The sequence below is a fragment of the Euphorbia lathyris genome, chromosome 3 (genome assembly GCF_963576675.1).
Source record: "Euphorbia lathyris chromosome 3, ddEupLath1.1, whole genome shotgun sequence".
Classification (NCBI taxonomy): Eukaryota; Viridiplantae; Streptophyta; class Magnoliopsida; order Malpighiales; family Euphorbiaceae; genus Euphorbia; species Euphorbia lathyris.
Window position 1 is genome coordinate 3,367,432 of NC_088912.1, and position 24,635 is coordinate 3,392,066.

General features: G+C 35.6%; 1 protein-coding gene across 1 annotated transcript; it reads right to left on the minus strand.

The window, feature by feature from the left end:
• Nucleotides 1–631: 631 nt before the first annotated feature.
• On the minus strand, nucleotides 632–11,036 carry LOC136221566 (pleiotropic drug resistance protein 2-like). Its single transcript, XM_066008939.1, has 20 exons — nucleotides 10,519–11,036; nucleotides 10,266–10,386; nucleotides 9,006–9,094; nucleotides 8,708–8,792; nucleotides 8,332–8,622; nucleotides 8,081–8,171; nucleotides 7,069–7,969; nucleotides 6,246–6,406; nucleotides 5,622–5,725; nucleotides 5,374–5,533; nucleotides 5,222–5,293; nucleotides 4,989–5,131; nucleotides 4,567–4,899; nucleotides 4,190–4,480; nucleotides 4,023–4,106; nucleotides 3,802–3,935; nucleotides 3,479–3,706; nucleotides 3,203–3,374; nucleotides 2,779–3,033; nucleotides 632–1,474 (listed from the first exon to the last, which is right to left on the minus strand). Exons 1-20 carry the CDS (start codon nucleotides 10,893–10,895, stop codon nucleotides 1,205–1,207), a joined length of 4,362 nt encoding a protein of 1,453 aa, XP_065865011.1. The 5' UTR covers nucleotides 10,896–11,036; the 3' UTR covers nucleotides 632–1,204.
• Nucleotides 11,037–24,635: the final 13,599 nt, after the last annotated feature.

Below are 24,635 nucleotides of genomic sequence, written 5' to 3' on the forward strand. Positions count from 1 at the left end.
GTATTTTAAAAAACACATGGTAAGGTCCCTAACCTTTTTCTCAGTCAACTGTTTAGTCCTTCCGTCTGTTTGTTAGATTTTTTACCGTTTATGAATTCAGAAATGATTAAATTACCCTTTACTATTTACCTTCAAATTTCAAAAGTGGAAATCTAATTTAGAAGAAGCTATTTGTGTGAATAACAAGAAAAAGAACAGACCCAATGCTTACGAATTTGAACGATTAAGAAGAAAATCAAGAAGAAGAACACTCAAAGTTGATTTCAGATGCAGTAGAATTTAAAGGAAGGGAAAATAAAGGAAAAGAAGAACTCAAATCTAAATTGACTAACAGAATCTTCATGAGAGTCTAACGACAGGGACTAAACAGTTCACCGAAAAAAACGTTAGGGACTAAACAGTTCATCAAGAAAAAGGTTAGGGACTTTACCGTGTGTTTTTTAAAATACAAGGACTAAACAGTGTGTTTTGTCAAAATATAAGGACTAATAAGTTAATTACCCTAAGTTTAAAGACTAATAAAACGTCCTTAAAAGTTAAGGGATCAATCTATTTCTTTAACCATGCTGACCCGATGTATTCAGCCTTCTATCTATTTATCACATGAATAAATTGCTCTTCATCAATTACATAAGAAAAAAGCATATTTTTTTAATATAAATTGCTTATTTCATTAAATTATGGAAGAAAAGTACAAAATTGTCATCAGACTCCTAAGTTGTAAAAATTACACAATAATTATCATATCTACAAGTACAGTACATTCCAAAAAAATGGGAAAGAATAATATCCACTGTGAAGCTGATCTGAATAATCTATGATATATAAATGGCTAAATACATCAGAGCCCTAAACTTAATCCAAAAAATCAATTGACCCAGAATTTCTAGAGTATCTCGTTAACCCCTTTAACTTGCTTAAAATAACTTATTGGCCACCTGAAATTATTTAAAGTGACCTATTAGCCATTGAACGTATTCAAGTGAACATATCTCAATTTGTCCAAATATCTCTTGCTCTGCCACGTACTTTAAGCAAGTTTAAGAGGTTAATGAGACACTTTATAAATTCAGGAGGGTACTCGGTTTTTTAAGCTAAGCTCAAGGGACTCCTGATATATTAAGGCTATATAAATCTACAAATGTGGTACATTCCACAAAAATGGGAAAGAATAATATTCACTCTCAATCTAGTATGAAAGAATCTATCTTTTTTGGAAGTTAAAAAATCTGATACTTCCTGTGAAAACAAAAAAGAAGAGCAAGACCCAAGCAAGATGAACAAGAACAACAGGTACAAGGAAATCATGCTTAAAACCATAGACCTGTTCAAGGTATGCATTTACAGGCACTGATTCTGATCCAGGAATTTCAAGCATACTTGTTTTATCTCCAATTTGAGAAGTTATAACTCCATAAATTGTCCATGAAACTGGAGATCCCCAATAGTACCATCTCCACCATACAGGCATTTGCTGCATTAATCCAAGTTAAAAATGTGACTGAATCGCAAATGTGTTTACTAAAGCATTACCAGAGAATCGGATCAACTACATTTGTAGCAAGCTGGGAGTGGGAGTGTTATAGAATGTAAAGATGTCATTCACTGTAAATTACATCAATGGTTACTGAAATTTGGGACCCGTTTCAAAAAGGTTACTGAAGTTCATTTTGTTTCAATAAAGTTATTAAACTCTAGGACAAGGTACCAAAATAGCCTAATGGTTTTCAGAAAAAAGGTTAGCCCCAATGTATAAAATAGCAGCATTTTAGCCTCAACGTTTGTGAAATGGTGCCAATTTAGCCCTTGGTAACGGAACTTGGGGCTAAAGTGGTACTATTTCACAAATGTTAGAGGCATCAAGTTACCTTATCCGGGGCTAAATTGGTACCATTACACAAACATTGAGGTTAAAATGGTGTTATTTTGTTCGTTGGGGTTAAATTGGCACTTCCCAAAAAACCTTGAGGCTGTTTTAGTACTTTATTCCTTCAACTTTCATTTTTATTTTCATAAAGTTATTCCAACCAATTCAGATAGAAAAATCCACTAGAATAGTGACTTTTAACAACCACATTGGAAATAGCTTTTATGTATAACACGATAGTAATCACGTGACAATAAAAAAATACATTTTTAGATTGTCACATGACTGTTTCAAGCAATTTAAGGAAAGTTCAATAACTTTACTGAAACAAAATCAAATTCAATGACCTTTTGAAACAGACCCTAAACTTCAGTGAACATAGGTGCAATTTACCCTCGTTATTCCGTGATTACTGATTACTGATTACAGGATTCAGTTTCCTTGACCATAGGAATTGGAGTAAATGTGATTTACATACTTTCCTAGTATAGCATACTCATGTGTGTGTGTACATATATATATGTATTCTTCCACTCTGTTTGTGTAAGTTTTTCTATTCTTAACACATTTTAAAATTTTGCTACAAAAATTAAGAAGAAAAAGAGAGAAGGCAATTTTTAGCATTTGTACTCTGTAAAAGTAAGCAGTTAGATTCTTTTCTTGTGGTGTTTCAAAGTTCTAGTATGTTTCTTGCTTATATTGCTGATTGTTAGTCATTTTAGTGGAATTCTAGTATACACCCGGAACATGTGCTCCCGATAAAGGTATAATGAAAAGAAAATTATGCCGAGATTATACCTAAGGGAGTATGTAGTCCCAGTGTATTGTAGAACTTCTCATCATTTTAAGCAGTTAATGATGCATATTCATCTTTCAAATTCATTTAGAACAGCCAATTCAGGATTACTTACCGGTCTGGCAATCATGAAGCCGGAGAACAAGTTCCATAAGCTAAAGAAGAAAGACATAAGAATAGCAGCAACTTGTTGGCCAGGGGTCAAGGCAACAACCATCATTCCATACAATGAATAGATGACGAAGCACATGAAAACGAAGTAAAGGAAATACATAAACTTGTCTGCCTTCCACTCAAACCCGATCATCGCGTACAGAAGAGGCGCATATATTAGAGCTTGCACGAGATCGTAGATAGTCTCTATAGCCACCTGAAGCAAAGAAAAAGAGAATCATTTCAAGTCTGTAACTCAAACTCTAGACCTCTTAGTTTAGTAGGCTCTGATACCATATCAAAGAACCATTTAAGAATAGCATTTCTCATATTTAACACCGTATATGAGCCATTTACATAACCAAGATTGACTTCTGAATGCTTACTTGGGCGAATGCGTAAGGCAACTCTGAATACATTCCAGCTGCTCTTTCGCGATAGAAGACTGTTCTCTCTACCGCTACAGCAGTAGTTACTGCCATAGCATTGATAGATCCTAGGAAAAGAAGAGCACCAAAAGCAGCTCCAGTAAGATTCGCCAGATCCTGCTGCTTTTGACTGCCAAGAAAAGAAGAACGCAGTCCAAATTGAAATCAGCATACATCAAAACAGACCAAATATGGTAGTTGAAGAAAATTTTGAACAAAATGTTCTACACTTACTATTGCATTCCCTTATCCCAGAATATAACTCCAAACATAACACCGATAGCAATTGTCATAAGGAATCGGATTGCGTTGAATTGTGTGTTCCTCCAATATGACCAGTATTGTTTCCAGAAACATGCCTTGCATTGAGTTGTAAAACTTTGAGAGTATTTGGTACGAAAGTAAAGATCCTTGGAGCCTGGTGAGGGATTGCTCAATTCTTTAATGAGCTCTTGGTTTCTCCTGAAAATTGCAGACGAAAAAGGAATGTTAGTTTCTACATAGAATCACAATATACGGGTTTGATACTACCCGAAAAGACATTTCTTAGTGCTTACTGGTAGAGATCAGAATTGGCATAAACTTCCGCAAAATCAACACTAAGTTGTGCCTCTACTGAAATAGAGCTGACCTCTAACATCCAAGTAGCAGGATTGTAGCCTTCTTTGATCTTAGGAACTCCCGGTACCGCCTGTGAGAAAATTTGTAGACATTTCACTGATTATCCATAGATACTTAAGTATATTGCAAGATCACATATCAAAATGATTTTACTCACCTCAAAATACTCAACAAGCTTATATGAACGGCGACCAAGAGGCCCACCATATATCACTTGTCCTCCTCTTTTCATCAACAAGAGCTGCAATAAGCGACACCGTTATGTTAAAACACTATACAAGTAAATGATCACAAATAAACAAATACAACAGAACAGAACCAGACCTCATCAAAAGCTTCAAAGATATCAATGCTCGGTTGGTGGATTGTACAGACAACAGTTCGTCCGGTATCCACTGTGTTCCTCACTGTACGCATAACAATGGCAGCAGCTCTAGCATCAAGACCTGATGTGGGCTCATCCATAAATATGATAGAAGGATTGGCAACCAACTCTACTGCTATCGTAAGCCTCTTTCTCTGTTCGGTTGAAAGTCCATTCACTCCCGGAAGTCCTACCAGGGCATGCCTTATTGAGTTTAGCTCCACCAATTCCATAACTTCTTCTACAAACATCTGCAAGTAAAAGTAGAAGCAAAGTCAGCTACATTTTCCGCATTTCTCATAAAAAAGAAGTCATCTTTGGTGATTAGATAGCATACCTCCCGCGTTTCCTTCTTTACGTCAGCAGCAAGACGAAGCCAGGCAGAGTATACCAAAGATTCGTAAACTGTTACATATGGTGAATGAATGTCATTCTGCTCACAATAACCGCTTATCCGGGCAAATGTGGCTTGGTTTTTTGGGTAACCAGAAATGCTTATACTTCCTTCAATGTATCCACCAGTCTTCCTTCCGGCCAAAACATCCATCAGAGTGGTCTTTCCGGCACCACTGACACCGACCAATGCTGTCAAAATACCTGGCCTGAAAGCTCCACTGACATTTCTTAGTAGCTGTAGCCGGTCCTCTTCAATTCCTTGCGCCTTCATTTCCTGAAAAGTTCACCAAAACAATGGGGACAAAAGTAATCAGATACTGAATTTTTTTTATCATTCTACAGAATTCGAAGAAAAAGACATACCGCAGGCATATCCACATAATAGTTCATGTGATTGAAAGTAAGTGAAAGAGGCTCGAAAGGCAAAACCATTCCTTTCTTGAACTGATTTTCTGCAACACTACTGATTGAGCTGTTATGCTCTCGAGTCGCTACCATTTCAATCCCTGCAACCGATGATTTAATTCCATAAGCTTGAGAATAAAGAAGTCATTTAGATCATCATGAGCTAATCTTCTGTTTTGTCAAATACTGACCTTGTGAATTCGATGCTAACTGCTTTTGCTCTTCATCAGAGACATTACTAGTTGCATTTTTGTCACCAGGAGCTAGTATTAATATAAAAGAACACATCATTAAGTTTATGAGAGAGGTTATTAAAATGAAAATATGGAAGACAGCGACTTACGATTCAAATATGTCAATGCTAAAACCACGAGAATGTTGAGAACAACACTAAACCCTAATAGCGCTCCGATGCAAGTCCAAAACCATTTTTCAGTTGTAAACATACCCCGTTCCTTAAGAAGGGAAATTCCAACTGTAGGCTCACTTGGATTGCCAGTGGGCTGTGCCAGAAGAGAAATAACCATGAAATGCTGAAGCTAAAAAAATTATGCAGATAATTTGATTGAAATGCTGGTGATTAAGACTTACAGAGCTCCATCGGTCATCAAGAAACTCGTTTATAGCAATGGCATTTTGTCCATACATTAGAGGAGAAGTATAATATGCCCATTTCAACCATGATGCAATGTCATCTGCATACCAAAAATTAAACAGATATTTTTTCAGCGATGCAAAGTAAGTTCGATTATGAGAGTATTGTGTTGTGTTAGGACCTAAATAAGGCCCTGATACCACGTGTTAGGAACTTGAACTGTTGTTGATTGTAACAAGTTTTGATATGCGGAATAGGAAATTAGACATTACGTGGTTCGACTAATTTTGCCTACATCCACGGGCTAGGAAGAGAGCATAATTTATTAGTAATCGTCAAGTTGCTCCAACAATAAAGAAATCACATCTTTTACCCAAGTACGTAACTCTTAGGAGACCCGATTACACCCAAAACCTCACACATGCATTTTGCAAGAGCATTAGCTCCAAAACTCTCAGCGCAAATAAACGGCAAAAAAGGCCTCTTACTTATACATGCCTAAAAGTAAAATCTTTTTCCTAGCCGGATTCACTTAAGTGAAAGTTTTCAATTCCTATTCTAATTAGGAAAACAATACTAAATTCTTCATTTTTAATAACAAAGGAAGAAAGGTTTATTACCTTTGGAGATCATGAAGCCACCAAGGACACAGAACAATAAGAGGACAAGAAATCCAAATGTATTTGCAGCAACTGCTGTTCTTCCAGCAGCTGCTATGAAACGGAACATAGCGAGACCTGACTGATGTATTGCAAAGAATGACAAGTACTGTTTGAAAAACCTGAAAAAAAAAATTTGAGATGCATCAGTACAAACTTTAACAGAACTCTGATTTGCTTTGTGTACTTCCATCTTGTCGGATATTAATATGAATTGGGCCGTAACTATCAGCTTAGGCTTTTAGTTCAATTGGTTGGTATCAGAGTCTTTTAAACTCATTTATTGATTTAATTTCAACACATGGTAAGATGGGTCTGTGTTAGTAAAAGCTTCAAGCCAGTTGACATTTGCATGCAGGGTGTGTCAGATATTAATATCAATTAGGCTTTAACTATCAGCTTAAACTTTTATTTCAATTGGTTCGATGACACAACTAAAGGTCAAATGAAATTTATCATAAATGAATGAGCTGATGACTGAACTGGGATTTTTAGGACTTCATGAACCAATTTGGCCTCGAGTTTCGACTTTGGGAACCAAACCGAATTCCCCTATTACAGATAATAATAATAAAAGTTATTTTTGGACCTTACTTATCATCTCAAAGGGAGACAGGCCTCTCCCGCAATTTTTTTTGCCATACACGTCTCAAACCTGAGATCACTTAAGGGGAAAGAGTACCTAATCACTCCAACCAACAACTTGTTGGCGAACCAAATTGGTGTTTAATCCATAGAGAAATCATTGCCAAAAAAATGGTAAAGAATAGATCACAGAACTCACCTACTTGCAGCAGGAGCAAAGCCAGTGGTATAGTATGTAAGAATGACCCAAATGCCAGATTCCATTATCGATAACGGAATTCTGAGGATAAAGATAGGCAAGGCATAAGCCCAAGCTGGGTAAAACAAGGCATCCCTCTGCTTGAAGAATACAGGAAGCCTAACAAGAGTCATTGCAATCTCTGCCAGTCCATTGAACATGACATTAAGGAGACCAAAAAACAGGGCTCCAAAGTACTTCCCTCCACCTTCTCGTGTACCCGGTTCCATCTCAGTTCTAAAGAACAGAGTAAACGAAATTACAGCCATGAATGTTATCTGGAAAGTTTTGAATATGTAAATGAACGAGTTTCGTTTCATCAATAGCCATTCCCTGGAAAAGCATGCTTTCAAGAGTTCCCAATTGGGAATTCCGTACTTCTTTTTCACCAAAGCAGCAGGATGAGTTCTAGACTTATCAAAGGGCATGCTGAGCTCTTCAGAAATTTGTTCACCAATGTGAAATGAATCGAAGGCTTGCGAAAATTCAGACACTGAGACGTATCGGTACGGTTGGTTCTTTATGAACCAGTATTGTTCTTGGTCCTTCTTGGAAGTTACTTCCTGCAGAAAATCAGCAACTCCCTTTCTTTCTGGACATTTGAAACCCATGTATTCGAAGAATTCAAGTACATTATCTCTCGGACCTTGGTAGACAATCTGGCCTTCTGAAAGTAGAATAATGTCATCAAAAAGATCATATGTTTCTGGAGGAGGCTGTAAAAGAGAGATGACCATCGTTGAATCCCCTATATGAACCATCTGCCTCATGTACTTGATAATTTGGAAAGTAGTAGAGCTGTCCAGTCCTGTTGAAATTTCATCCATGAAAAACGCTTTTGCTGCTCCGACCAACATTTCCCCTGGAATTTCATACAAGCTTTCAGAATCAGAAACGTCAAACAATAATTTTGAAAAATTGAGATCAATACACCTTAGTTTGCAGCAATGAAGATTGTAGCATCTACACATACCAGTTGTCACACGCTTCTTTTGTCCCCCGGAAATTCCCCTTCTCATTTCATCTCCCACCATTATATCAGCACATATATCCAATCCAAGAAGCTGAGGAAGAGTTAAAAAAATCATTAGGCAAAAATTGAAGGGCTCGATTTTGAATTTTACTTAATATAACTTGTCAAAATCGAAGTAGATAAGGCGAAAATGAATGGCAAGATTTCGACTTTTTCCATGAAGATCATAAACGATGAAAGATTAAAGGAACCTTGAGAATATAATCAGTGACCAAACTGCTTCTCTGACCAGCCACAGCTGTAGCCTTCATGAATGCATCAATTTCAGGATCTGGTTTGATACCGGCTTCTTTCTCTCGTCTTGACAGCTCTAACAGCATCTCATGTCTTGTTCCAACTCCCATACACCGTCCGGAGAAATCCATCGTTTCGCGGACTGTCATCTCGCCACAGTGAAGATCATGCTGACTAATATAAGCACAGGTTCTTTGACAGTAAAATTCAGAAAACTCATGGCCGCAGAAGGTCACTTTTCCTGAAACCTGTTTATTATATGAAAAGATTGATCTAAGTACTATAATGGACAAACACAAATGAATAGAAAAAGAGAAAGGAGAGGAGACAAACCTTCAAATCATGTTCAAGTTTTCCTGCAAGTGCTTTTAGTAGAGTTGTTTTCCCAGAACCAGGCGGCCCGAGAAGTAATGCTATCCTGAAAGTGAAAAAGGATGAGAAAACCAGATTTAGTGTCTATTTAGTTCTCGTTGTTTGGCTAGCATTGAGATACAACTACTAATAGCTATTTTGGAATAAAAATCAGCTAATATACAACAGCAAACAGGTAACAGTAATATCAAACCGCAAACAACAACAACTAAACCAAACGAAAGATACTGTGGTCTAACTGCGAATTCCATATGCATACCTTGATGGTTTTATTACTCCACTCACATTATGGAGAATCTTGATAACCTTTTTCTTAGATGGAGAAAGCCCAATGAAACCAAGAATACCCTGTTCATAGAAAATCAACTAATGAGTAAAAAAAGCTTTTTCTCTTGACAAACCATAAAATTTAGTTACTTGAAGATGTTATAATTTTATGAACTTGTTGCCTCTAATCAAGCAAATCATTGTGTTTCACAAAAAAAAAAAAAAAAAAAAAAAAAAAAAAAAAATCTGATTTCCAAGAGTGTAGATGATTATGAGGAACATCATACTCTCCTAATTGAAATCATTAAGAGAGATTGCCTTTTGGGGGGGATATTGACACATTTGTTGTCATCCCTAAACTATTTCTTTATTTACAAGTGATTTGAAACTATTTCTCGTTTTGTGGTGTTTCTAGTTCATTCCGCCACCAAAGATTTTTGTCAAACGTTCAAAGTAGTCCGAGCAGGAAAATATTGCTACCACATACCAGTCTGTCTGTCTGACGGACTGTTTTACCTATGTGACAGAGAGGTGAGATCCGTTCGGTCCAATCTAGGGATTTAAAAAACTCTAGAATTGTAGCTAATGAGAGTCAACGGTACTATTCGGTTTGGTCTTAAAGAAAAAGTCAATGGTGTAATCTAGTTGTAGATCTTTTTCTTCGGGGATTCAGTCCGGTTCAAAAATCTCCGACATATTTGATCAGTAATAGTAAGAATTTGAAAATCTTTAGAATTGTACCTAATATAAATTAAGGGTACAGTACAGTTTAGTTCGGTTGTGAAGGAAAAGTCAACCACTCAATCTAATTTGTATCTTTTTATTTAAGTATTCCATCTTGTTCAAAGATCTTCAAAATCCAAGCACAGTCTAAGGCAAACTACCAGTGAAAGTAATCTGTCCATCAAATCCGCGGACTGTTTTAAATGTATGAAAAAAAATCTTTCAAAGGCTAGTATGATTGGAGAAATGAACTAAAAACACCACCAAACCGAAAATAGTCTCAAATCCATCATAAATAAAGAAATAGTTTAGGAATTGACATATCAATACTCCATTTTATAGCTGGATCCAGTGAATGGGTTTGAGGCCACAAGTCTCCCAATTAAGCACTGTAACAAACTTTAATTAGAAAATGATGTATCTAAAAATGTGTCGGGGGAGTCTCTTGTAACTTAGTAATCAAATTAATTATATGAAAAAGAAGGCATGTTCCATTTTTAAATAATCATGATGAAACAAAGAAAAAGACCTCGATTGCATTCAGGACAGAGTTCAGAAGAGTTGGGAGAGCTCTGCTTCCAACTTGTGCTTCTCCTTCAACCTCTAAATTTTCAAATCTCACTTCAATCTTCGGAATCTCAATTCCAACCCTGTAAAAAAGAAAATCAATCACTTCTTTTTCTTCTTAAGAACAAAAACTTGAAAATTGATCTTTCTTCTTTGAGTAATTTTGTCAAACACTAGATGAACTAGATGAACAAAGTAAAAAAAAAAAAGCAAACCTGTCAGTTCGATTCCTGAGCCTCAATAAGAACTTCTCATTATCTTGTTCAACAACCTGAAGAATACTTTGCATCAACTGTTTCTTATCTTCAATTCCAAGCCGAGTAACATCAATTTCATTCTCCACAACTTTTCCATTACTCAAAACCTGCTTCAACATTCCTTTTCTCACTCTATCATAAGTCGGCAATCTCTCTATCGCCGCCCACCGGAGCTCCGCCTCCTCATCATCCGCCGCGTGTCTTGAACTCCGTTGAAACACATCCGGCGCGTTAAACATTTCTCTTACACTTGTAGAACCCCAACTTCTCATGCTCCCTGATCTCCTGCTACTGCCTAACCTTCCTATATCATCTGCAGCTAATGACGCCGCCATTTTTACTCGCTCCAAAACTTTTTTTTGTGAAATGTTGATCAAGGAACAAGAAATGCTGTTGATTATTATATGAAGTTTTGGTCTAAACTGCTACATAGAAGAAAAAAATAAAGTAAATAATATGTAGAAAAGGTTGTCAGTTTTTTGGTGTTGATTTGCAAGAAACTTGCCTAGAATATATATATATATATATATATATATTTTTGCTTTTAGAACTGATGTTGACAGGTGAATTTTAAAAGGGTAATTAATTTATTAGTCCCTATATTTTGATAAAACACACTGTTTAGTCCCTGTATTTTCAAAAACACATGGTAATACCGACAAAACAAGAAGGAATGACATTGAGATTTTTAATACCGACAAAAGTAATGGAGGGAAACAAACAAGCATTGACTACGTGGTTGCAGAAAATACAAAACAAGAAGGAATGACATTGAGATTTTTAATACCGACAAGCTATACAACAAAAAAGCCTTAGTGCTAAAATAATTCGACGTCCGTTAACATGAATTGTCATAGGAAATCGTGAAATTAAGTCATGTCAGCGATATAAATTCTCTTTCTTCATTCTGACCTATCCACTACCATATTTTTCGCAATCTCCAATAAATTTGTATTATCTTCTCTCAACTTATTTAAAACTTGCTCATATGCCTTTCAACTTGGTTAAAATATAGGAAAAATTACAAATCTGGGTCAAATGGGAAGTCCATTTACATATTAAACTCATTTACTAATTCTACTACATATCTAGACTGATTTTGTGTGATTTTCCAAAAATACCCCCAATATTTACGCGGAGCTCGCCCCATCCCGTCTGACTTCGCATATTCACCCATATGCGAAGCCTGCGAAGTTAATGTTTTGATTTACTTAATGAATTTAGTTCGCATATGCGAAGCCTGCGAAGCTGAAGTTTGTTTTGCTTGATGAATTTAGTTCGCATATGCGAATGCTGGATATGATTTGAAGCTAATACGCGAAGTGGTATATAACAAAAATTGGCAAACAACAACGGATTCGAACATTAAAATCATAACATTATCAAAATTTACAACAAGATTGCCACAATAACAACATTCAAATCATAACATTATCAAAATTTACAACAAGATTGCCACAATGAACTCTACTAACTAATCATTTCAAAGTGAAACTAACTAATCCGGTACCAAGATTACGCATCCGCTTCAAAATTGGCACCGGATTAAGTTAGGTCCACTTTGAAGATTGGCACCATGGGATGGACGTGTCCCATGGTGCACCCCGAGATTGACACAACCTCTCCTAACGAATCATTTCAGGAGTGAATGTGTCAATCTTGGGGAAGTTCATCCCTATACAGGAAGGAAAATCATCTTCCCTGCAGCCCAGTACGCCGCCTTCCAGAAAGGGATGTTACGTATTCAACCATCTACAGAAAAAATTAACCGTGTTAGTTATGAAAAAGGACGATTTTGGCTTCGCGAAATGAAAATTAGCGAAGCATGCGAATGTAAATGTGCAGGGGAAGAGGTGATTTTACTTCGCATATCGATTTTTTCGTGAAGTCTGCGAGGTCTGAAATGTGACTATCTAGGTCGCATATCGATGCTTTCGCGAAGTCTGCGAGGTCTGAAACGTGAGGATCTATTCGCAGACTTCGTGAACTAATAGATTCGCGAGGTAGATCCATACGTTTCAAACTCTTTCTTTTCGCAGAACGTCGCGAAATCATCAATACACGAAGTAGATCATCACTTTCCAGGCTCATTCTCTTCGCAAAGCTTAGCGAAACCATCGATTGCGAAGTGAATTCATGAAAAAACGCAGAAAAAAACAGATACTTACATTTTTCGCCCCTTTCACCCCCAAAAGCGACAATAACAATATGATAACATGGGAAGAACGAAGGAAATAACGTAGAAAAACCATTTCTTTGATGGTAACAAGAAGAAAGAAACCAAGCAACGAACAGGAAGATGAAAAACCATGGCTTCGTTTTCTAGGGTTCGGAAGTTGCAGAATCAAGAGATGAAAAGAGGAAAACGAGAAATTCATTGTGATTTTGACGAAATGGTGCAGATTTCGTGCAATTTAAAGGAAGAAAGGAAGATCAAAAGTCTTGAAATCATTAATGCAGGAGTAACTTTTCGCATAACCAAGGAGATAGGGGGGAGCGGTGATTCGCGGAGATAGGGGGAAGTGGGAAGGTCAGGGGTATTTTTAGAAAGTCACAAAAAATCAGTCTAGATATGTAGTAGAATTAGTAAATGGGTTTAATATGTAAATGTGCTTCCTATTTGACCCAGATTTGTAATTTTCCCTAAAATATAATTAATTAATCACTCGAATAGCATGCAGAAGGAGTGTTGTACGCGACATGGAAAAGTAAAACGATCAAGGACGAAGGTCGAAGTAATAGAGTTCTAATATCATAGAAGACAAGTTTTATAGTTGAGCAAGTAAGTACAAGTTTTTACAGTTGAGTGTTCAACTGTAAAACTTGTACTTACTTGCTCAAGTGTAAAATTTATCATCTCCGATATTAGAACTCCATTATCTCGATCTTAGTTGTTTTACTTTTTCAATTCGCGTACAACGCTCCTACCGCATGCAACTTACTTTTTAAAAATTGGGTGATTAATTGATTAATTTTTAAGTAAGTTGTGGATGATATCGAGACGTTTTAAGCGAGTTCAATAGCTATCAGAACACTTTGAAAGTTTAGAGGGTCATGATGAGGAGTAAACTCGGGTTATATCTCAAGAGGCTCAGCTAATGGATAAGTTTAATCGTCGTTTATAAAGTAATAAATCTAGTTTAAGTCCATATATCGAATCTACGAGATTTATACCTAAAAGTATCAAACTACTCGATTTTACAATGTTATCTAGGCGATGATTACTTTGGTTTTGGTTTTTGTAACTATTTAACTACTCTTAAACTATATGTGAGACAGATTTCAACTTTAAGATGTTATGAGATGAAACGGATTGTGTTATGTTATAAAACATAATGAATGATATTTCAAATAATACAACAAGTAATATCTAATTTTGCAAAGATAATAAACCAGCCAACTCCATTAAGTTAGCTTTAGAGACCCGATTATGAAAGAGCTTAACTCCTAGATACTATCATCCCAGAACGCTTAACTCCTAGATACTATCATCCCAGAACATCCAGATACCACCATTAAAGCCACTCGTCTCCATAATCTTCATACACGAAACAAAGATCCTACATAAGTTAGTAGCCTTTGACTCAGGAAAATGAGTTTCTAACAACACTAGAATAACCGGTTGATGAGTTTTAACTAGATGTAACAAGACCTTTTGGAAACTACTACCACCGGCTCCAAAGAAATTCCAAATGATATATTTCATCATAACAAAGAAAAAGTAGAAGGAAGTACCATCCACAAGACACCACACATTAGATGGTCATATGGGATTCAACAGCCTTTCTATTGCCATCATTCCCATTAATCTCAAGATAATCTACATTTTGCCTAGTTAAAGAGTTCAAATCCATGCCATCCTATAGAGGAGAAGCCCCTGCACCCACATCATTTTCCTCTTGGAGACCACGATTCAGACTATCTAATTCTAATCGGGTGTGCTTGCCTCTACTCCCCCTTCATTATTTAAACATGCAGTAATATGGTCTCTGAACTCGAAGTCCATTGAAGAGTCGAGGATACAGTATGCCAAGTCCAAGAAAATATAATGACTGAACATGTCAATCCGAACTCTAGACGAGCTGGCTATGTTTGTATTTCGCTAATTTTTTACGACCTCTCCCTCTTCTAGTCATAAAATCTAGCCTTTCGATGGATCCAGACTAGGATGATGCATCTCATTTGTCTCCCTTGTAGCATTCTCATGCACAGTAGGCTACTAGATATTAGAGTTCAGAGTATACTATTGATAACATCCAGATATTATTTACGGGACCAAAAAGGTAATTAACCAAACGACCGCGTATTCGGACGACCATGAAAGCTACGGCATATCGAGCAAGCCATCAAAGTGGCGGATCTCATAGATTCCTCCACACGCTATCCATAGTCAAACCTACGGGAGACTCGCCATCATACCTCGATCCGCCCATCGAACGATTGAGCCGATTCCCAATAAAGGCAACTAATAACCCATTAATGAGCTAACGGTCATAATTGAATGAGATCAGTAACTGCCATTAATGAGGCATTAAATGGAGACTTTCTAGTTACTGGGAGTTACGATTACATGACTATAAATAGCTTGCATCCCAAGCTATTGAGGTACACACTTTATGCTCTCCTTAAACCCTACTTTGTCATTATAGTTTATTCTCCTACTATATACTGACTTTGGCATCGGAGCTTCCCCCCATCGAACCCAACGACGCCCCCTGCAGGGAAGGATTCCGATCAAGAGTTTAACACCAGTCATCAACTATATATTCCCACCCTTGGACGAGACCAAATCACTATTTTGATGAATGCCTCTAAACATGTTCGTTGTACAGTGCCTGACCATCATCATCTAAGGCCCATATCGATATCAGGGGTTGGTACAAAGATAGATTGCACCTCCTGCTCCGCCTCCTTACTTCTAGACACATTCTCCATCATCTATGTGTCCTTGGTCACTTCCACAACTTCCATAATTGGAGCCTGAGATTTAATAACACTAGGCCATATGCATGAGCTTCTTAAATGCCCATATCGACCACAGCTCGTGAAAGCTATATGTAAACCCTCATACTCAATTCTATGTTCAACCCTTACAGGTCAAATTTAGCAACTAAAGGTTTGTTTACGTTAATTTCCATAAAACCCAAGCAAATCTTCCTCTTTTTAGCATTCACAGTGTTACCATCCACTTTAACTAGATTCCCTATTACTTCAGCCATAACTAGCAAAACGTCTTCATCATAATAAAATAAAGGCAATTCTGGAAATCGAATCCAAACCATATTTGTCTCAATCAATTCATTAGACAGATTGAACGACTCGAGCCAGGTTTTAACACTTAAATAGTGGCCGTGAACGACCCAAGGTTCGTCCATGATCATGTGCTTCCTAATAGGGGTCAAAATCCCCTATCTTTAGGTATAGTTTTTAGGGTAATTTTAATTTGATCTTAGCAAATAAACAAGTATTTCTTGCACTTTTATGCATTTGTATCAGTTATTTAGTTTTCACACTTACTTTAGCGTCTTTTTATAGTTTTTAGGCTTTTCTAAGTGTTTTTGGACAGAATAGCGTCAAAACAGCACACATTTGAACTTCACCTTATTTATTTGGGCTAATTGATTCACCAAAAGGAGTTTTTACTCAAATCCAAAGAGTGGTGGATCAATTTAGCCTTTAGACTAATGATTTTTGGAGTTTGATGCGTGTGTGCAGGTCAGACATGGGCAAAAACGGTGGAAAATCGTGATTCGGGGACCCCCGGGAGTATTTCGGCAAGCTGGGCAAAACAAGCCCACCGAGTTGACCTGCAGAAATCAGCTAGAAAGCTTATTTCCGGTCCCACGACGCATCCTTTTACACCCGAACTTCCTACTTGAGTTCGAAGACACTTTGAGTTTTGAGTCACTTTGTATCTATAAATAAGACACTTTCTCATTAGTATTTTTTATCTTTCGCTTGTGTAAATTAGCTTAACGCTAACCTTGAGAATCCTCCCTCCTTCCTTCCATCCACCATTGAAGGACTTCATCTCCGAGCTCCAAGGATTCATCAAGGTTATTCATCCTTCAGCCCTAGGAAGACGACTGCTTGGTCGAAAGGTTCTCTAAAAGGTATTTTTACTCTCTTTTATTTCTTGTTTGCTTTAGATCTTTCCTATGTATCCTAAGTTGATTGTAAACTTGTGATAATATTACTTCATCTTTAATGTAGTTTTCAGTATTAATTTCTCCATTGATTGTTATTTTCTTTTGTTTATGCTTTACCTAATTGGTTTAAATCATTCAATAATCCAAATATCATCTAGGTTCATATTTTGAGTCGAATTTGATCATCCCTAATCGAAGAACCTATGAAATTGACAACTTCATAGTTGGTAAGACCCAAATTTCTAAACCTTAGAGCTAGCTCGGTCTGTAATAAAGGAATAGTGGGCTAGGAACCCTAGAAGGATAAGTAGGTTTAATTACCTTAGGTCTAAGCAACTCAGATTAGATTATCAATTAAGTGTTAAATTAGGTTGAAAATAATATTATCGTATCATTCCATTCATTTCCAGGTTAAATTACCTTGCTAAATTAGGTTTAACTTAGATAAAATCTCAATTTAAACCCCCTATCGCCTAGATAACATTAGAAGCATAGTAGTTTGGTACTTGCAGTATAAATCCTGTGGATTCGATACCTGGACTTGTCCAGATTTATTACTTGATAACGACGGGGTACACTCATCCGTTAGTGAGCCTTTGAGCGATAGCTCGGGGCGCATCACTCCCCATCAAGGTTGTTGTCAAACTTCACCATATGATATCCATGCCCTAGGTCCATCATATCAAAATACCCAATAGGTTTCCACAACTGTAATACTATTTTTTGCAATGCGATGTATCCAAGGTCCTGTCCCTGCAGTTTGATAATTAAGGCATCCTCCTAGTGTATTACCAATCTCTTCTTCAAGTTCGGGTCAATTATAAGGTTCTCGGGTTCAAATGGTCACCATTGACGTAAACAATTTTTACCATCCCATTGGCTCTCAAATTCTCTTACACGAGGAGCCCTAGAGGTAATGGAAAATACAAGATTGGTCGGTTGGGGGACCGATTTTACACGTGTATGCGCAAAAAAAAATTGCTAAATCGAATTTTGTTCAATTTTTTTCATATATATACGTTATAATATAAGTAGTCAATAACCAATTTTTAAGTACCAATGTAAAACTTCTAAAAAAAATGGATTTAGAGAAGGCCTAACATGTCCAAAAAAAATTAGAAATTTGGATTTAGGGTAGGGCCTAACAGAAAAAAAAATAGAAATTTGGATTTATGAAGTGTCTAACACGCAAAAAAAAAAATAGAAATTTAGATTTAGAGAGGGCCTAACAGGCATGACTAATTTTGGAGGTTCTAATCTATTAAATTTTTTTTTTTTTGAAGACAAGGATCCGGAACCATAATGTCATGGTGGCTCCGGTGACCAGAGGGGCCTGGCCCCCCAAGCCCCCTGTATACGCCCATGCCTAGAGGCATCCTTGTCATCTACGGTATCTCTCTAGGTGCAACGAGGAGGGTCAATCCTAGTTCCATCCGATTGGTCTGGCGGAGCCGAGGGTGGCGTTTAAGCGGATGGAAGGGCGTCGATGCTGCCGACGTGGCAGACAAGGCTAGGTTTTTGCCACCTTTCTTATACCCCACTAAACCTTTGTTTTATTAGTATCAAAGTCAATGCATGGGGTTTTATCCAATATGTTAATGAGAGTATGTGGGTGTTTGGTAGCTGCTTTTCGACCTTATGTTTGCTTTTTCACTTTGAAAAGAAGAGTTTAAGGTGTTTGGTTAGACACCTATTGTTTGCGTTTTGTAGCCGAAAAGTAGCTTTTTATAAAAGCAGGGACTCCCTGCTTTTTGGAACAGCATCCTTTTCAAACAGCAAACAGCAAACCGTAACAGGAAACAGCAACAGCAAACAACAGATAAAACAAACGGACCCTATATCTAATATAATCTTTCAATAAATGTCATAAATTTTTTTTGAAGAGCCAGAAATGTCACAAATTAAATAATATTTTTTCTTAGAACAAGTCATGTGAATTCTGAGTAAACTAATCAAAGCTAGATAAGATAGACTATATTATTTAATAATTTGATTGATACATAAGGTGTATAAAAATTAAATAGTGTCAACAAAATATCAAATTAAATTATTTTATCTAATGATCTTCTTAATTTAATTATATATATTTAAACCAACGTCTAGAACCATTTGCTTGCAAATTACAACTACCCATGTTATTTTATTATTTTTTTACCTAAAACAACTTAAATAATAAAGGATAAAGAAAAAAAAAACTTTTGTATTTTCAATTTTTTTTATTGATGTGGTATTTTAGAAAAAAAAATGTTTAAATAAGGACTGTGATTTTCTTTTTCGCTTTACTGAAATTAATGAAATAAAAATTAAAATAAGTATTTACGATTTTAAAATTGAAAAATTTAAAAATCTGATAATATTCTAAACAACTTTAATTCTTCAAATTTTTAAGGTCATTTAGGTATTGCTTAGTGAGAAGAGAGAAAATGAATATTTAGAGAGAGGAAGTTTCGATACTGATGATTTTCGAAGATAAAAAAAAGTTGGGTTCATAGTAAATGTGGTACTAAACAACTTTAATTCTTTGAATTTTTTATTTTAAGGTCGTTAACGTTCCTTTGTTTTTAGCAAAACAAAAATCGCAGTCCTTGTCGGGACCGGTCCTGATAATTTACAGATCCTAGGCGAAATAATGAAAAGGGACCTATTAATTAAAAAAATTAAAATATATTTTAAAATTAACGTCTAAAATGGTGTAATTTTACTTCTAACATTAGCACTCAAGAGTAAATTTACTACTAATATTGGTAAGTATTATAAAACATATATATTTTGTTCTTTATTCTTCATCAATTGCATATCAGTTGGTTCTAAAAAAAGATTTCATATGTTTTGTAATTTAATAAAAGAATTGGAGATTAATATTTATAAATTCGGTGAAATATTTGAATTTTTTTTGTCGAACTCATGCAAACGACCGTATATTTTTTTTGGCTAATCACATGTTTGTGATCTGTTACTAATGAGTGATAAAATGATGCAAATGTGAAGTGTGGATGACAAGATTCATGACCGAGAATGCAGTTTAATGAATTAATTCTAAATTGATCCAACTTATAAATTTTATGAGTAAAATTGCTCTTGACTATCAACGTTAGGGGTAAAATTGCACCATTTTAGAAGTTGGTGGTAAGATTGTTCCTGGCTATAAACGTTAGGGGTATATTTGAATCTTATCCCTTTAAAAAAATCGATTAAACATTTTTAAGTCTAAAATATCAATTATTAGACCTTTTAAAATCTAAATAATATTAATATATGTATAGAAAAATTTACTCCATATTTTTAATGAAGATGGAGTGTTCGGTGCAGGAGCAATAATACGCGATTGTACGGAAAATTTTGTTCAGGGATACAGTATGCATCTGAAGGGTATGGTCTCGGTTAAGATGGCAGAGGCAATCGCTTTGAAGGAGAGCATTGAATGGACACAGTCTTTAGGCTACAATTCCGTAGTGTTTGGGACTGGTGCTAAAATTGTAGTTGACTCTGTATTATCACAGCGAAGAGATCTTACGAAATTTGGTCAAGTAATTAGCAATGTGAGATTACTACTTCGTAATCACCCTAGGCAGGGGCGGAGACAGGGGCCCCTCCGGCCGCCGAAACCACCATGATCATGAGTAGTTTCGGTCCCGTTAAGTCCTCTCTAAATCCAAATTTCTAATTTTTTTGGCATGTTAGGCCCTTATTAAATCCAAATTTCTAGTTTTTTTGCATATTACGCTTTTCTTAAATCTAAATTTCTAATTTTTTTCACCTATTAGACTCTCTTTAAATCCGAATTTTTTCTATTAGACACCGATTTATCAAAAAAAAATTACACACTACGTGTAAAATCGGCCTCCCCAACCGAGCAATCCTGTATTCACTACTAATCGTGGGTTTTCAATAAATTTTATTCTAAGATTAGCAAATAATACAGTCCATATCCTAGTACGGAATATATGTTCATATACTAATTCTTTTATTCATTATTGTAGTAATGTATTCATCAGAAGCATAAGATATTTATTCTTTAATAAAGTTTGACTTTTCAAAAAAAAAAAAAAAAAAAGCGCTCCAATTTTGAGGCGTATACCAGCGCACTCCTAATCTAAATCCTGATCCTCATCCCACTGAAAAGAAAACTATTTTTTATACTATACCCGATAATAAATTAAATTGGGAAAAGTTGAAATAAAACTACTGTGATTTCACTAATTTTCAGATAAAGGACTGTGGTTTACTTTTTGTCAAAACAAAGACTGAGGTTTCGCACTTTTAATAATGATATTAAAACTATCTTTAACAACCTGAAAATGAAAATTTTCAAGAATTAAAGTAGTTCAATGTCATATTTTCTATGGAACTACATTTTCGATTTTAGAAAATCATCTTTTTTGGAACTTTCTCTCTCTAAACATTAACTTTCTCTCTCTTTACCAAACATCATCTAAATAATCTCGAAATAAAAAAGTTGAAGAATTAAAGTTGCTTAGAATATTAGTAGTTCTTAAAATAGGTCATTTTTGAAGTTGTTAAGGGTGATTTTAATAGAATCAATCGAAAAAGTCCTTATTTTGCTAAATTGAAAACCCCAATCCTCATTTTAACAAAAAGTAAATTATAGTCATTTATCTGAAAATTAGTGAAACCATAAGGGTTTTATTTGAACTTTATCCTAAATTAAAATTTGATTTACCAAAAAAAATTAAAATCCGTCATCAGTGACACCACTAAAGAAAAAGGGCATTAATAATGTCGGTACTAGGATCTCACATATTAAAATACAAATGCAAACACTTTTAAAAAAGGGTTAAGGTGCAAAAATACCCAAAACGTTTTGAGCCAGGAGCAATTTTATCCCTAACGTCTAAAATGGTGCAATTTTACCCCTAACATTGGAAGTCAAAAGCAATTTTACCCCTAACGTTAATAAATTCGGTCAATTTCAGACACTATTATAAAACACATATATTTTTGTTCATTATTCAGTACCAATTGCATAACAATTCGTTCTGGAAAAAAATGATTTCATATTTTTTATAATTTAATAATAGAATTTGAGATTAATATTTATAAATTTGGTAAATTTTTTGAATTTATTATCTAATTCGTACAAAAAGACAGTAAATTTTTTTATTTTTTTATTTTTTCACATCCCAACGTATGTTTATGATTTGTTACTGATAAAATAAAACACGTATGAAGTTTAGATGATTAGATTCATGACCGAGAAAACAGTTTGATTAATTATTTCTCAAATTGACCCAATTTATTAACGTTAGGGGTAAAATTGCTCTTGGCTTCCAACGTTAGGGGTAAAATTGCATCATTTTAGACGTTAGGGGTAAAATTGCTCCTGACCCAAAACGTTAGGGGTATTTTTGCACCTTAACCCTTTAAAAAAATTACAGAGCAGTTAGATTAGAATTGGGTAAATTACACCCATTGCCACTGAACTTTATCCATTTTCACATTATGGCCACTTAACTTCATTTTTCCCAGTATGGCCACTGAACTTTACACTTTTTAACACCGGCGGCCACTCAATTTTAACTAATTTCTCAAAATAATTGTTAACGATCGTTAACGACCTTAAAATGAAAATATTCAAGAATGCGACAACAGTTGTCGCATTTGATGATGCGACAAATTTCATCACAAATGCGACAGCAATGGAGGAAAATTTAGAAAAATTGTGGAAAATAGAGAAAATTGAAACGATACCATTACAGATGAAGAAAGAGGCAAGACCAACGAGAAAAGCAAGCGTATAAGCTAAAAACTTACCATTTCTACGGGAAATTGAACATAATACGTCAATAATCTCAAAAATCGCTAATGATTGGTATCATAAATTGAAGAAGATGAACCGAAGAAGAAGTTGAAACGAAGAAGAAGAAGAAGAACCAGAAGAAGAAGTAGATCGATGATTGAATAGAACTAAGGGTAATTTTGTCCAGAATGATTGAAAGTGTCTAATTTGGTAAGATGGAAGCAAAGTGGGTTAGATATGTAAAAGGCCCCTCTTAATTGGGCTAGATTTGTAATTAGCCCTTTTTCTTATCAAGTAGTCCCCAAACTTTTAGAGGTGAAGCGTCGAACGAACCATTTGATGTGAGTTGCTTTTCAGACGTCCCTTTGTGGAAAGCTTTCGTGCATTTTATAGTGTATGTCGTTCGTGGATCCGAGTTTGAGGATGTATGCTGCGGAGTTAGGTCAATGGATGGCATCGAAATATAATCGGACATTGATCGTTGATTGTGGTGTTGGTGTTTGTTTGAAAGACCGGTTGGTGGGATGTGCTTAGTTAGTTGTTCACAAAGTGAGGCTACGGCCCAAGCTAGAGGCTCGTTCGTGGAACGAGGTGAAGATTTGTTTGGCGAGTCATTCATGGAACGAGTTGGAGGTTCGATGGATGGATCATTCACGGAACGAAGTGATAACAGACCTGGAGGATCATTCGCGGAATGAGGTGAAGGTTTGCTTGGCGAGGCGTTTGTGGAACGAGTTGGAGTTTCGATCGATGCTTCATTCGCGGAACAAGGTGATAACAGACCTAGGGGATCGTTCGCGGAACAAGGTGAAGGTTTGCTTGGCGAGTCGTTCGTGGAACGAGTTGGAGTTTCGATCGATGCTTCATTCGCAGAACAAGGTGATAACAGACACGGGGGATCGTTCGCGGAACGAGGTGAATCGTCGTTTGTGGAACGAGGTGAAGGTTTGCTTGGCTAGTCATTCGTGGAAAAAGTGTAAAAAATTAAAACTTATCTTATACTTATATGGGGTAAATTACACTCATGGCCACTTAACTTTACCAATTTTGACGATATAAACATAGAACTTCAAAATGTAACATAAAAGTTACTGAACTTTACATTTTGCTATACATGTGACCACTAAACATTGACTAACTCCTCAAAATGACATTTAACGGCATTAAAATAAAAATATTTAAGAATTAAAGTTGTTCAAAACGATATTTACCATTAAACCGCGTTTTTTATTTTTCAAAATCACAATTGTTGGAGCTTTCTTTCTTCTCCAAATAACACCTAAATGACCTCAAAATGAAAATTCTCTCATTGAAATTTTTTGTTTTGAAACTGACAATGATTATTTTAAAGCGTTGATTAAAGTTTAGTGACCACGAGTGTTACAAAGCGTAAATGAAAATTGGCAAAGTTCAATAGTCATGGATGTAATTTACACTACTTATATTGTGTCATAGTCTACTAAATAAAAAGCCATGAAAAAAGTGTACCTCTTAAGAAATATAATATAATTCAGTTTATTTTTTCACATTTTCCTCCATAAAACCCGAATGGACAACCGAAAAGCTAAAAAACCAAATTGAATTTGATTTGGTATTTTACCGAATAGTGCACAAATTTATAAAAACATATATAATACAAGGACGGATCGAGGCGGATTGAGTTCATATTTTTAAGACAAATCTCAAACCTAACTCATTTTATGTATGGACTTGAGCGGGTTCAAACTAAGCCCACTAATTCTTAAATATACATGTTCAAACCTTACCCATGAAAAATGGCTTGAGCGGGCTAGTATGCTCATGAAAGATATGAAAACTAATACCTTTAGTAGAATAAGAAGTTATAAAATAGATGGACCTCCTCTTAAGAAATCATCATCTAAACATAACTTGAGAGGCGTACCGTATAAAAGTGCTCTAACTAGCAACATGACCAAATCTTTTTAACATTCAAGTGTTAGAAAACACGAGTCTCATCTATCAACATCACTTTATTCAATTAACAGAAAATTAAACTTTTAAGCAATAGGACTATAATATAGTTCGGATTGTTTTTTCACATTTTTCTCCATAAAAACCGAATGGAACTAAAATACCGAAAACTATTCCAACCCCAAAAGCAAAAAACCAAACCCAAAACCAAATTGAATCGGATTTGATTCGGTATT

Coding starts and splice junctions, on each gene's coding strand:
- LOC136221566 (XM_066008939.1), bottom strand. CDS start 10,895: ATGGCGGCGTCATTAGCTGCAGATGATATAGGAAGGTTAGGCAGTAGC. Junction 10,387..10,518: donor CTCAGGAATCGAACTGACAG/GTTTGCTTTTTT, acceptor TCTTTTTTACAG/GGTTGGAATTGAGATTCCGA. Junction 5,132..5,221: donor GTTAGCATCGAATTCACAAG/GTCAGTATTTGA, acceptor CATCGGTTGCAG/GGATTGAAATGGTAGCGACT.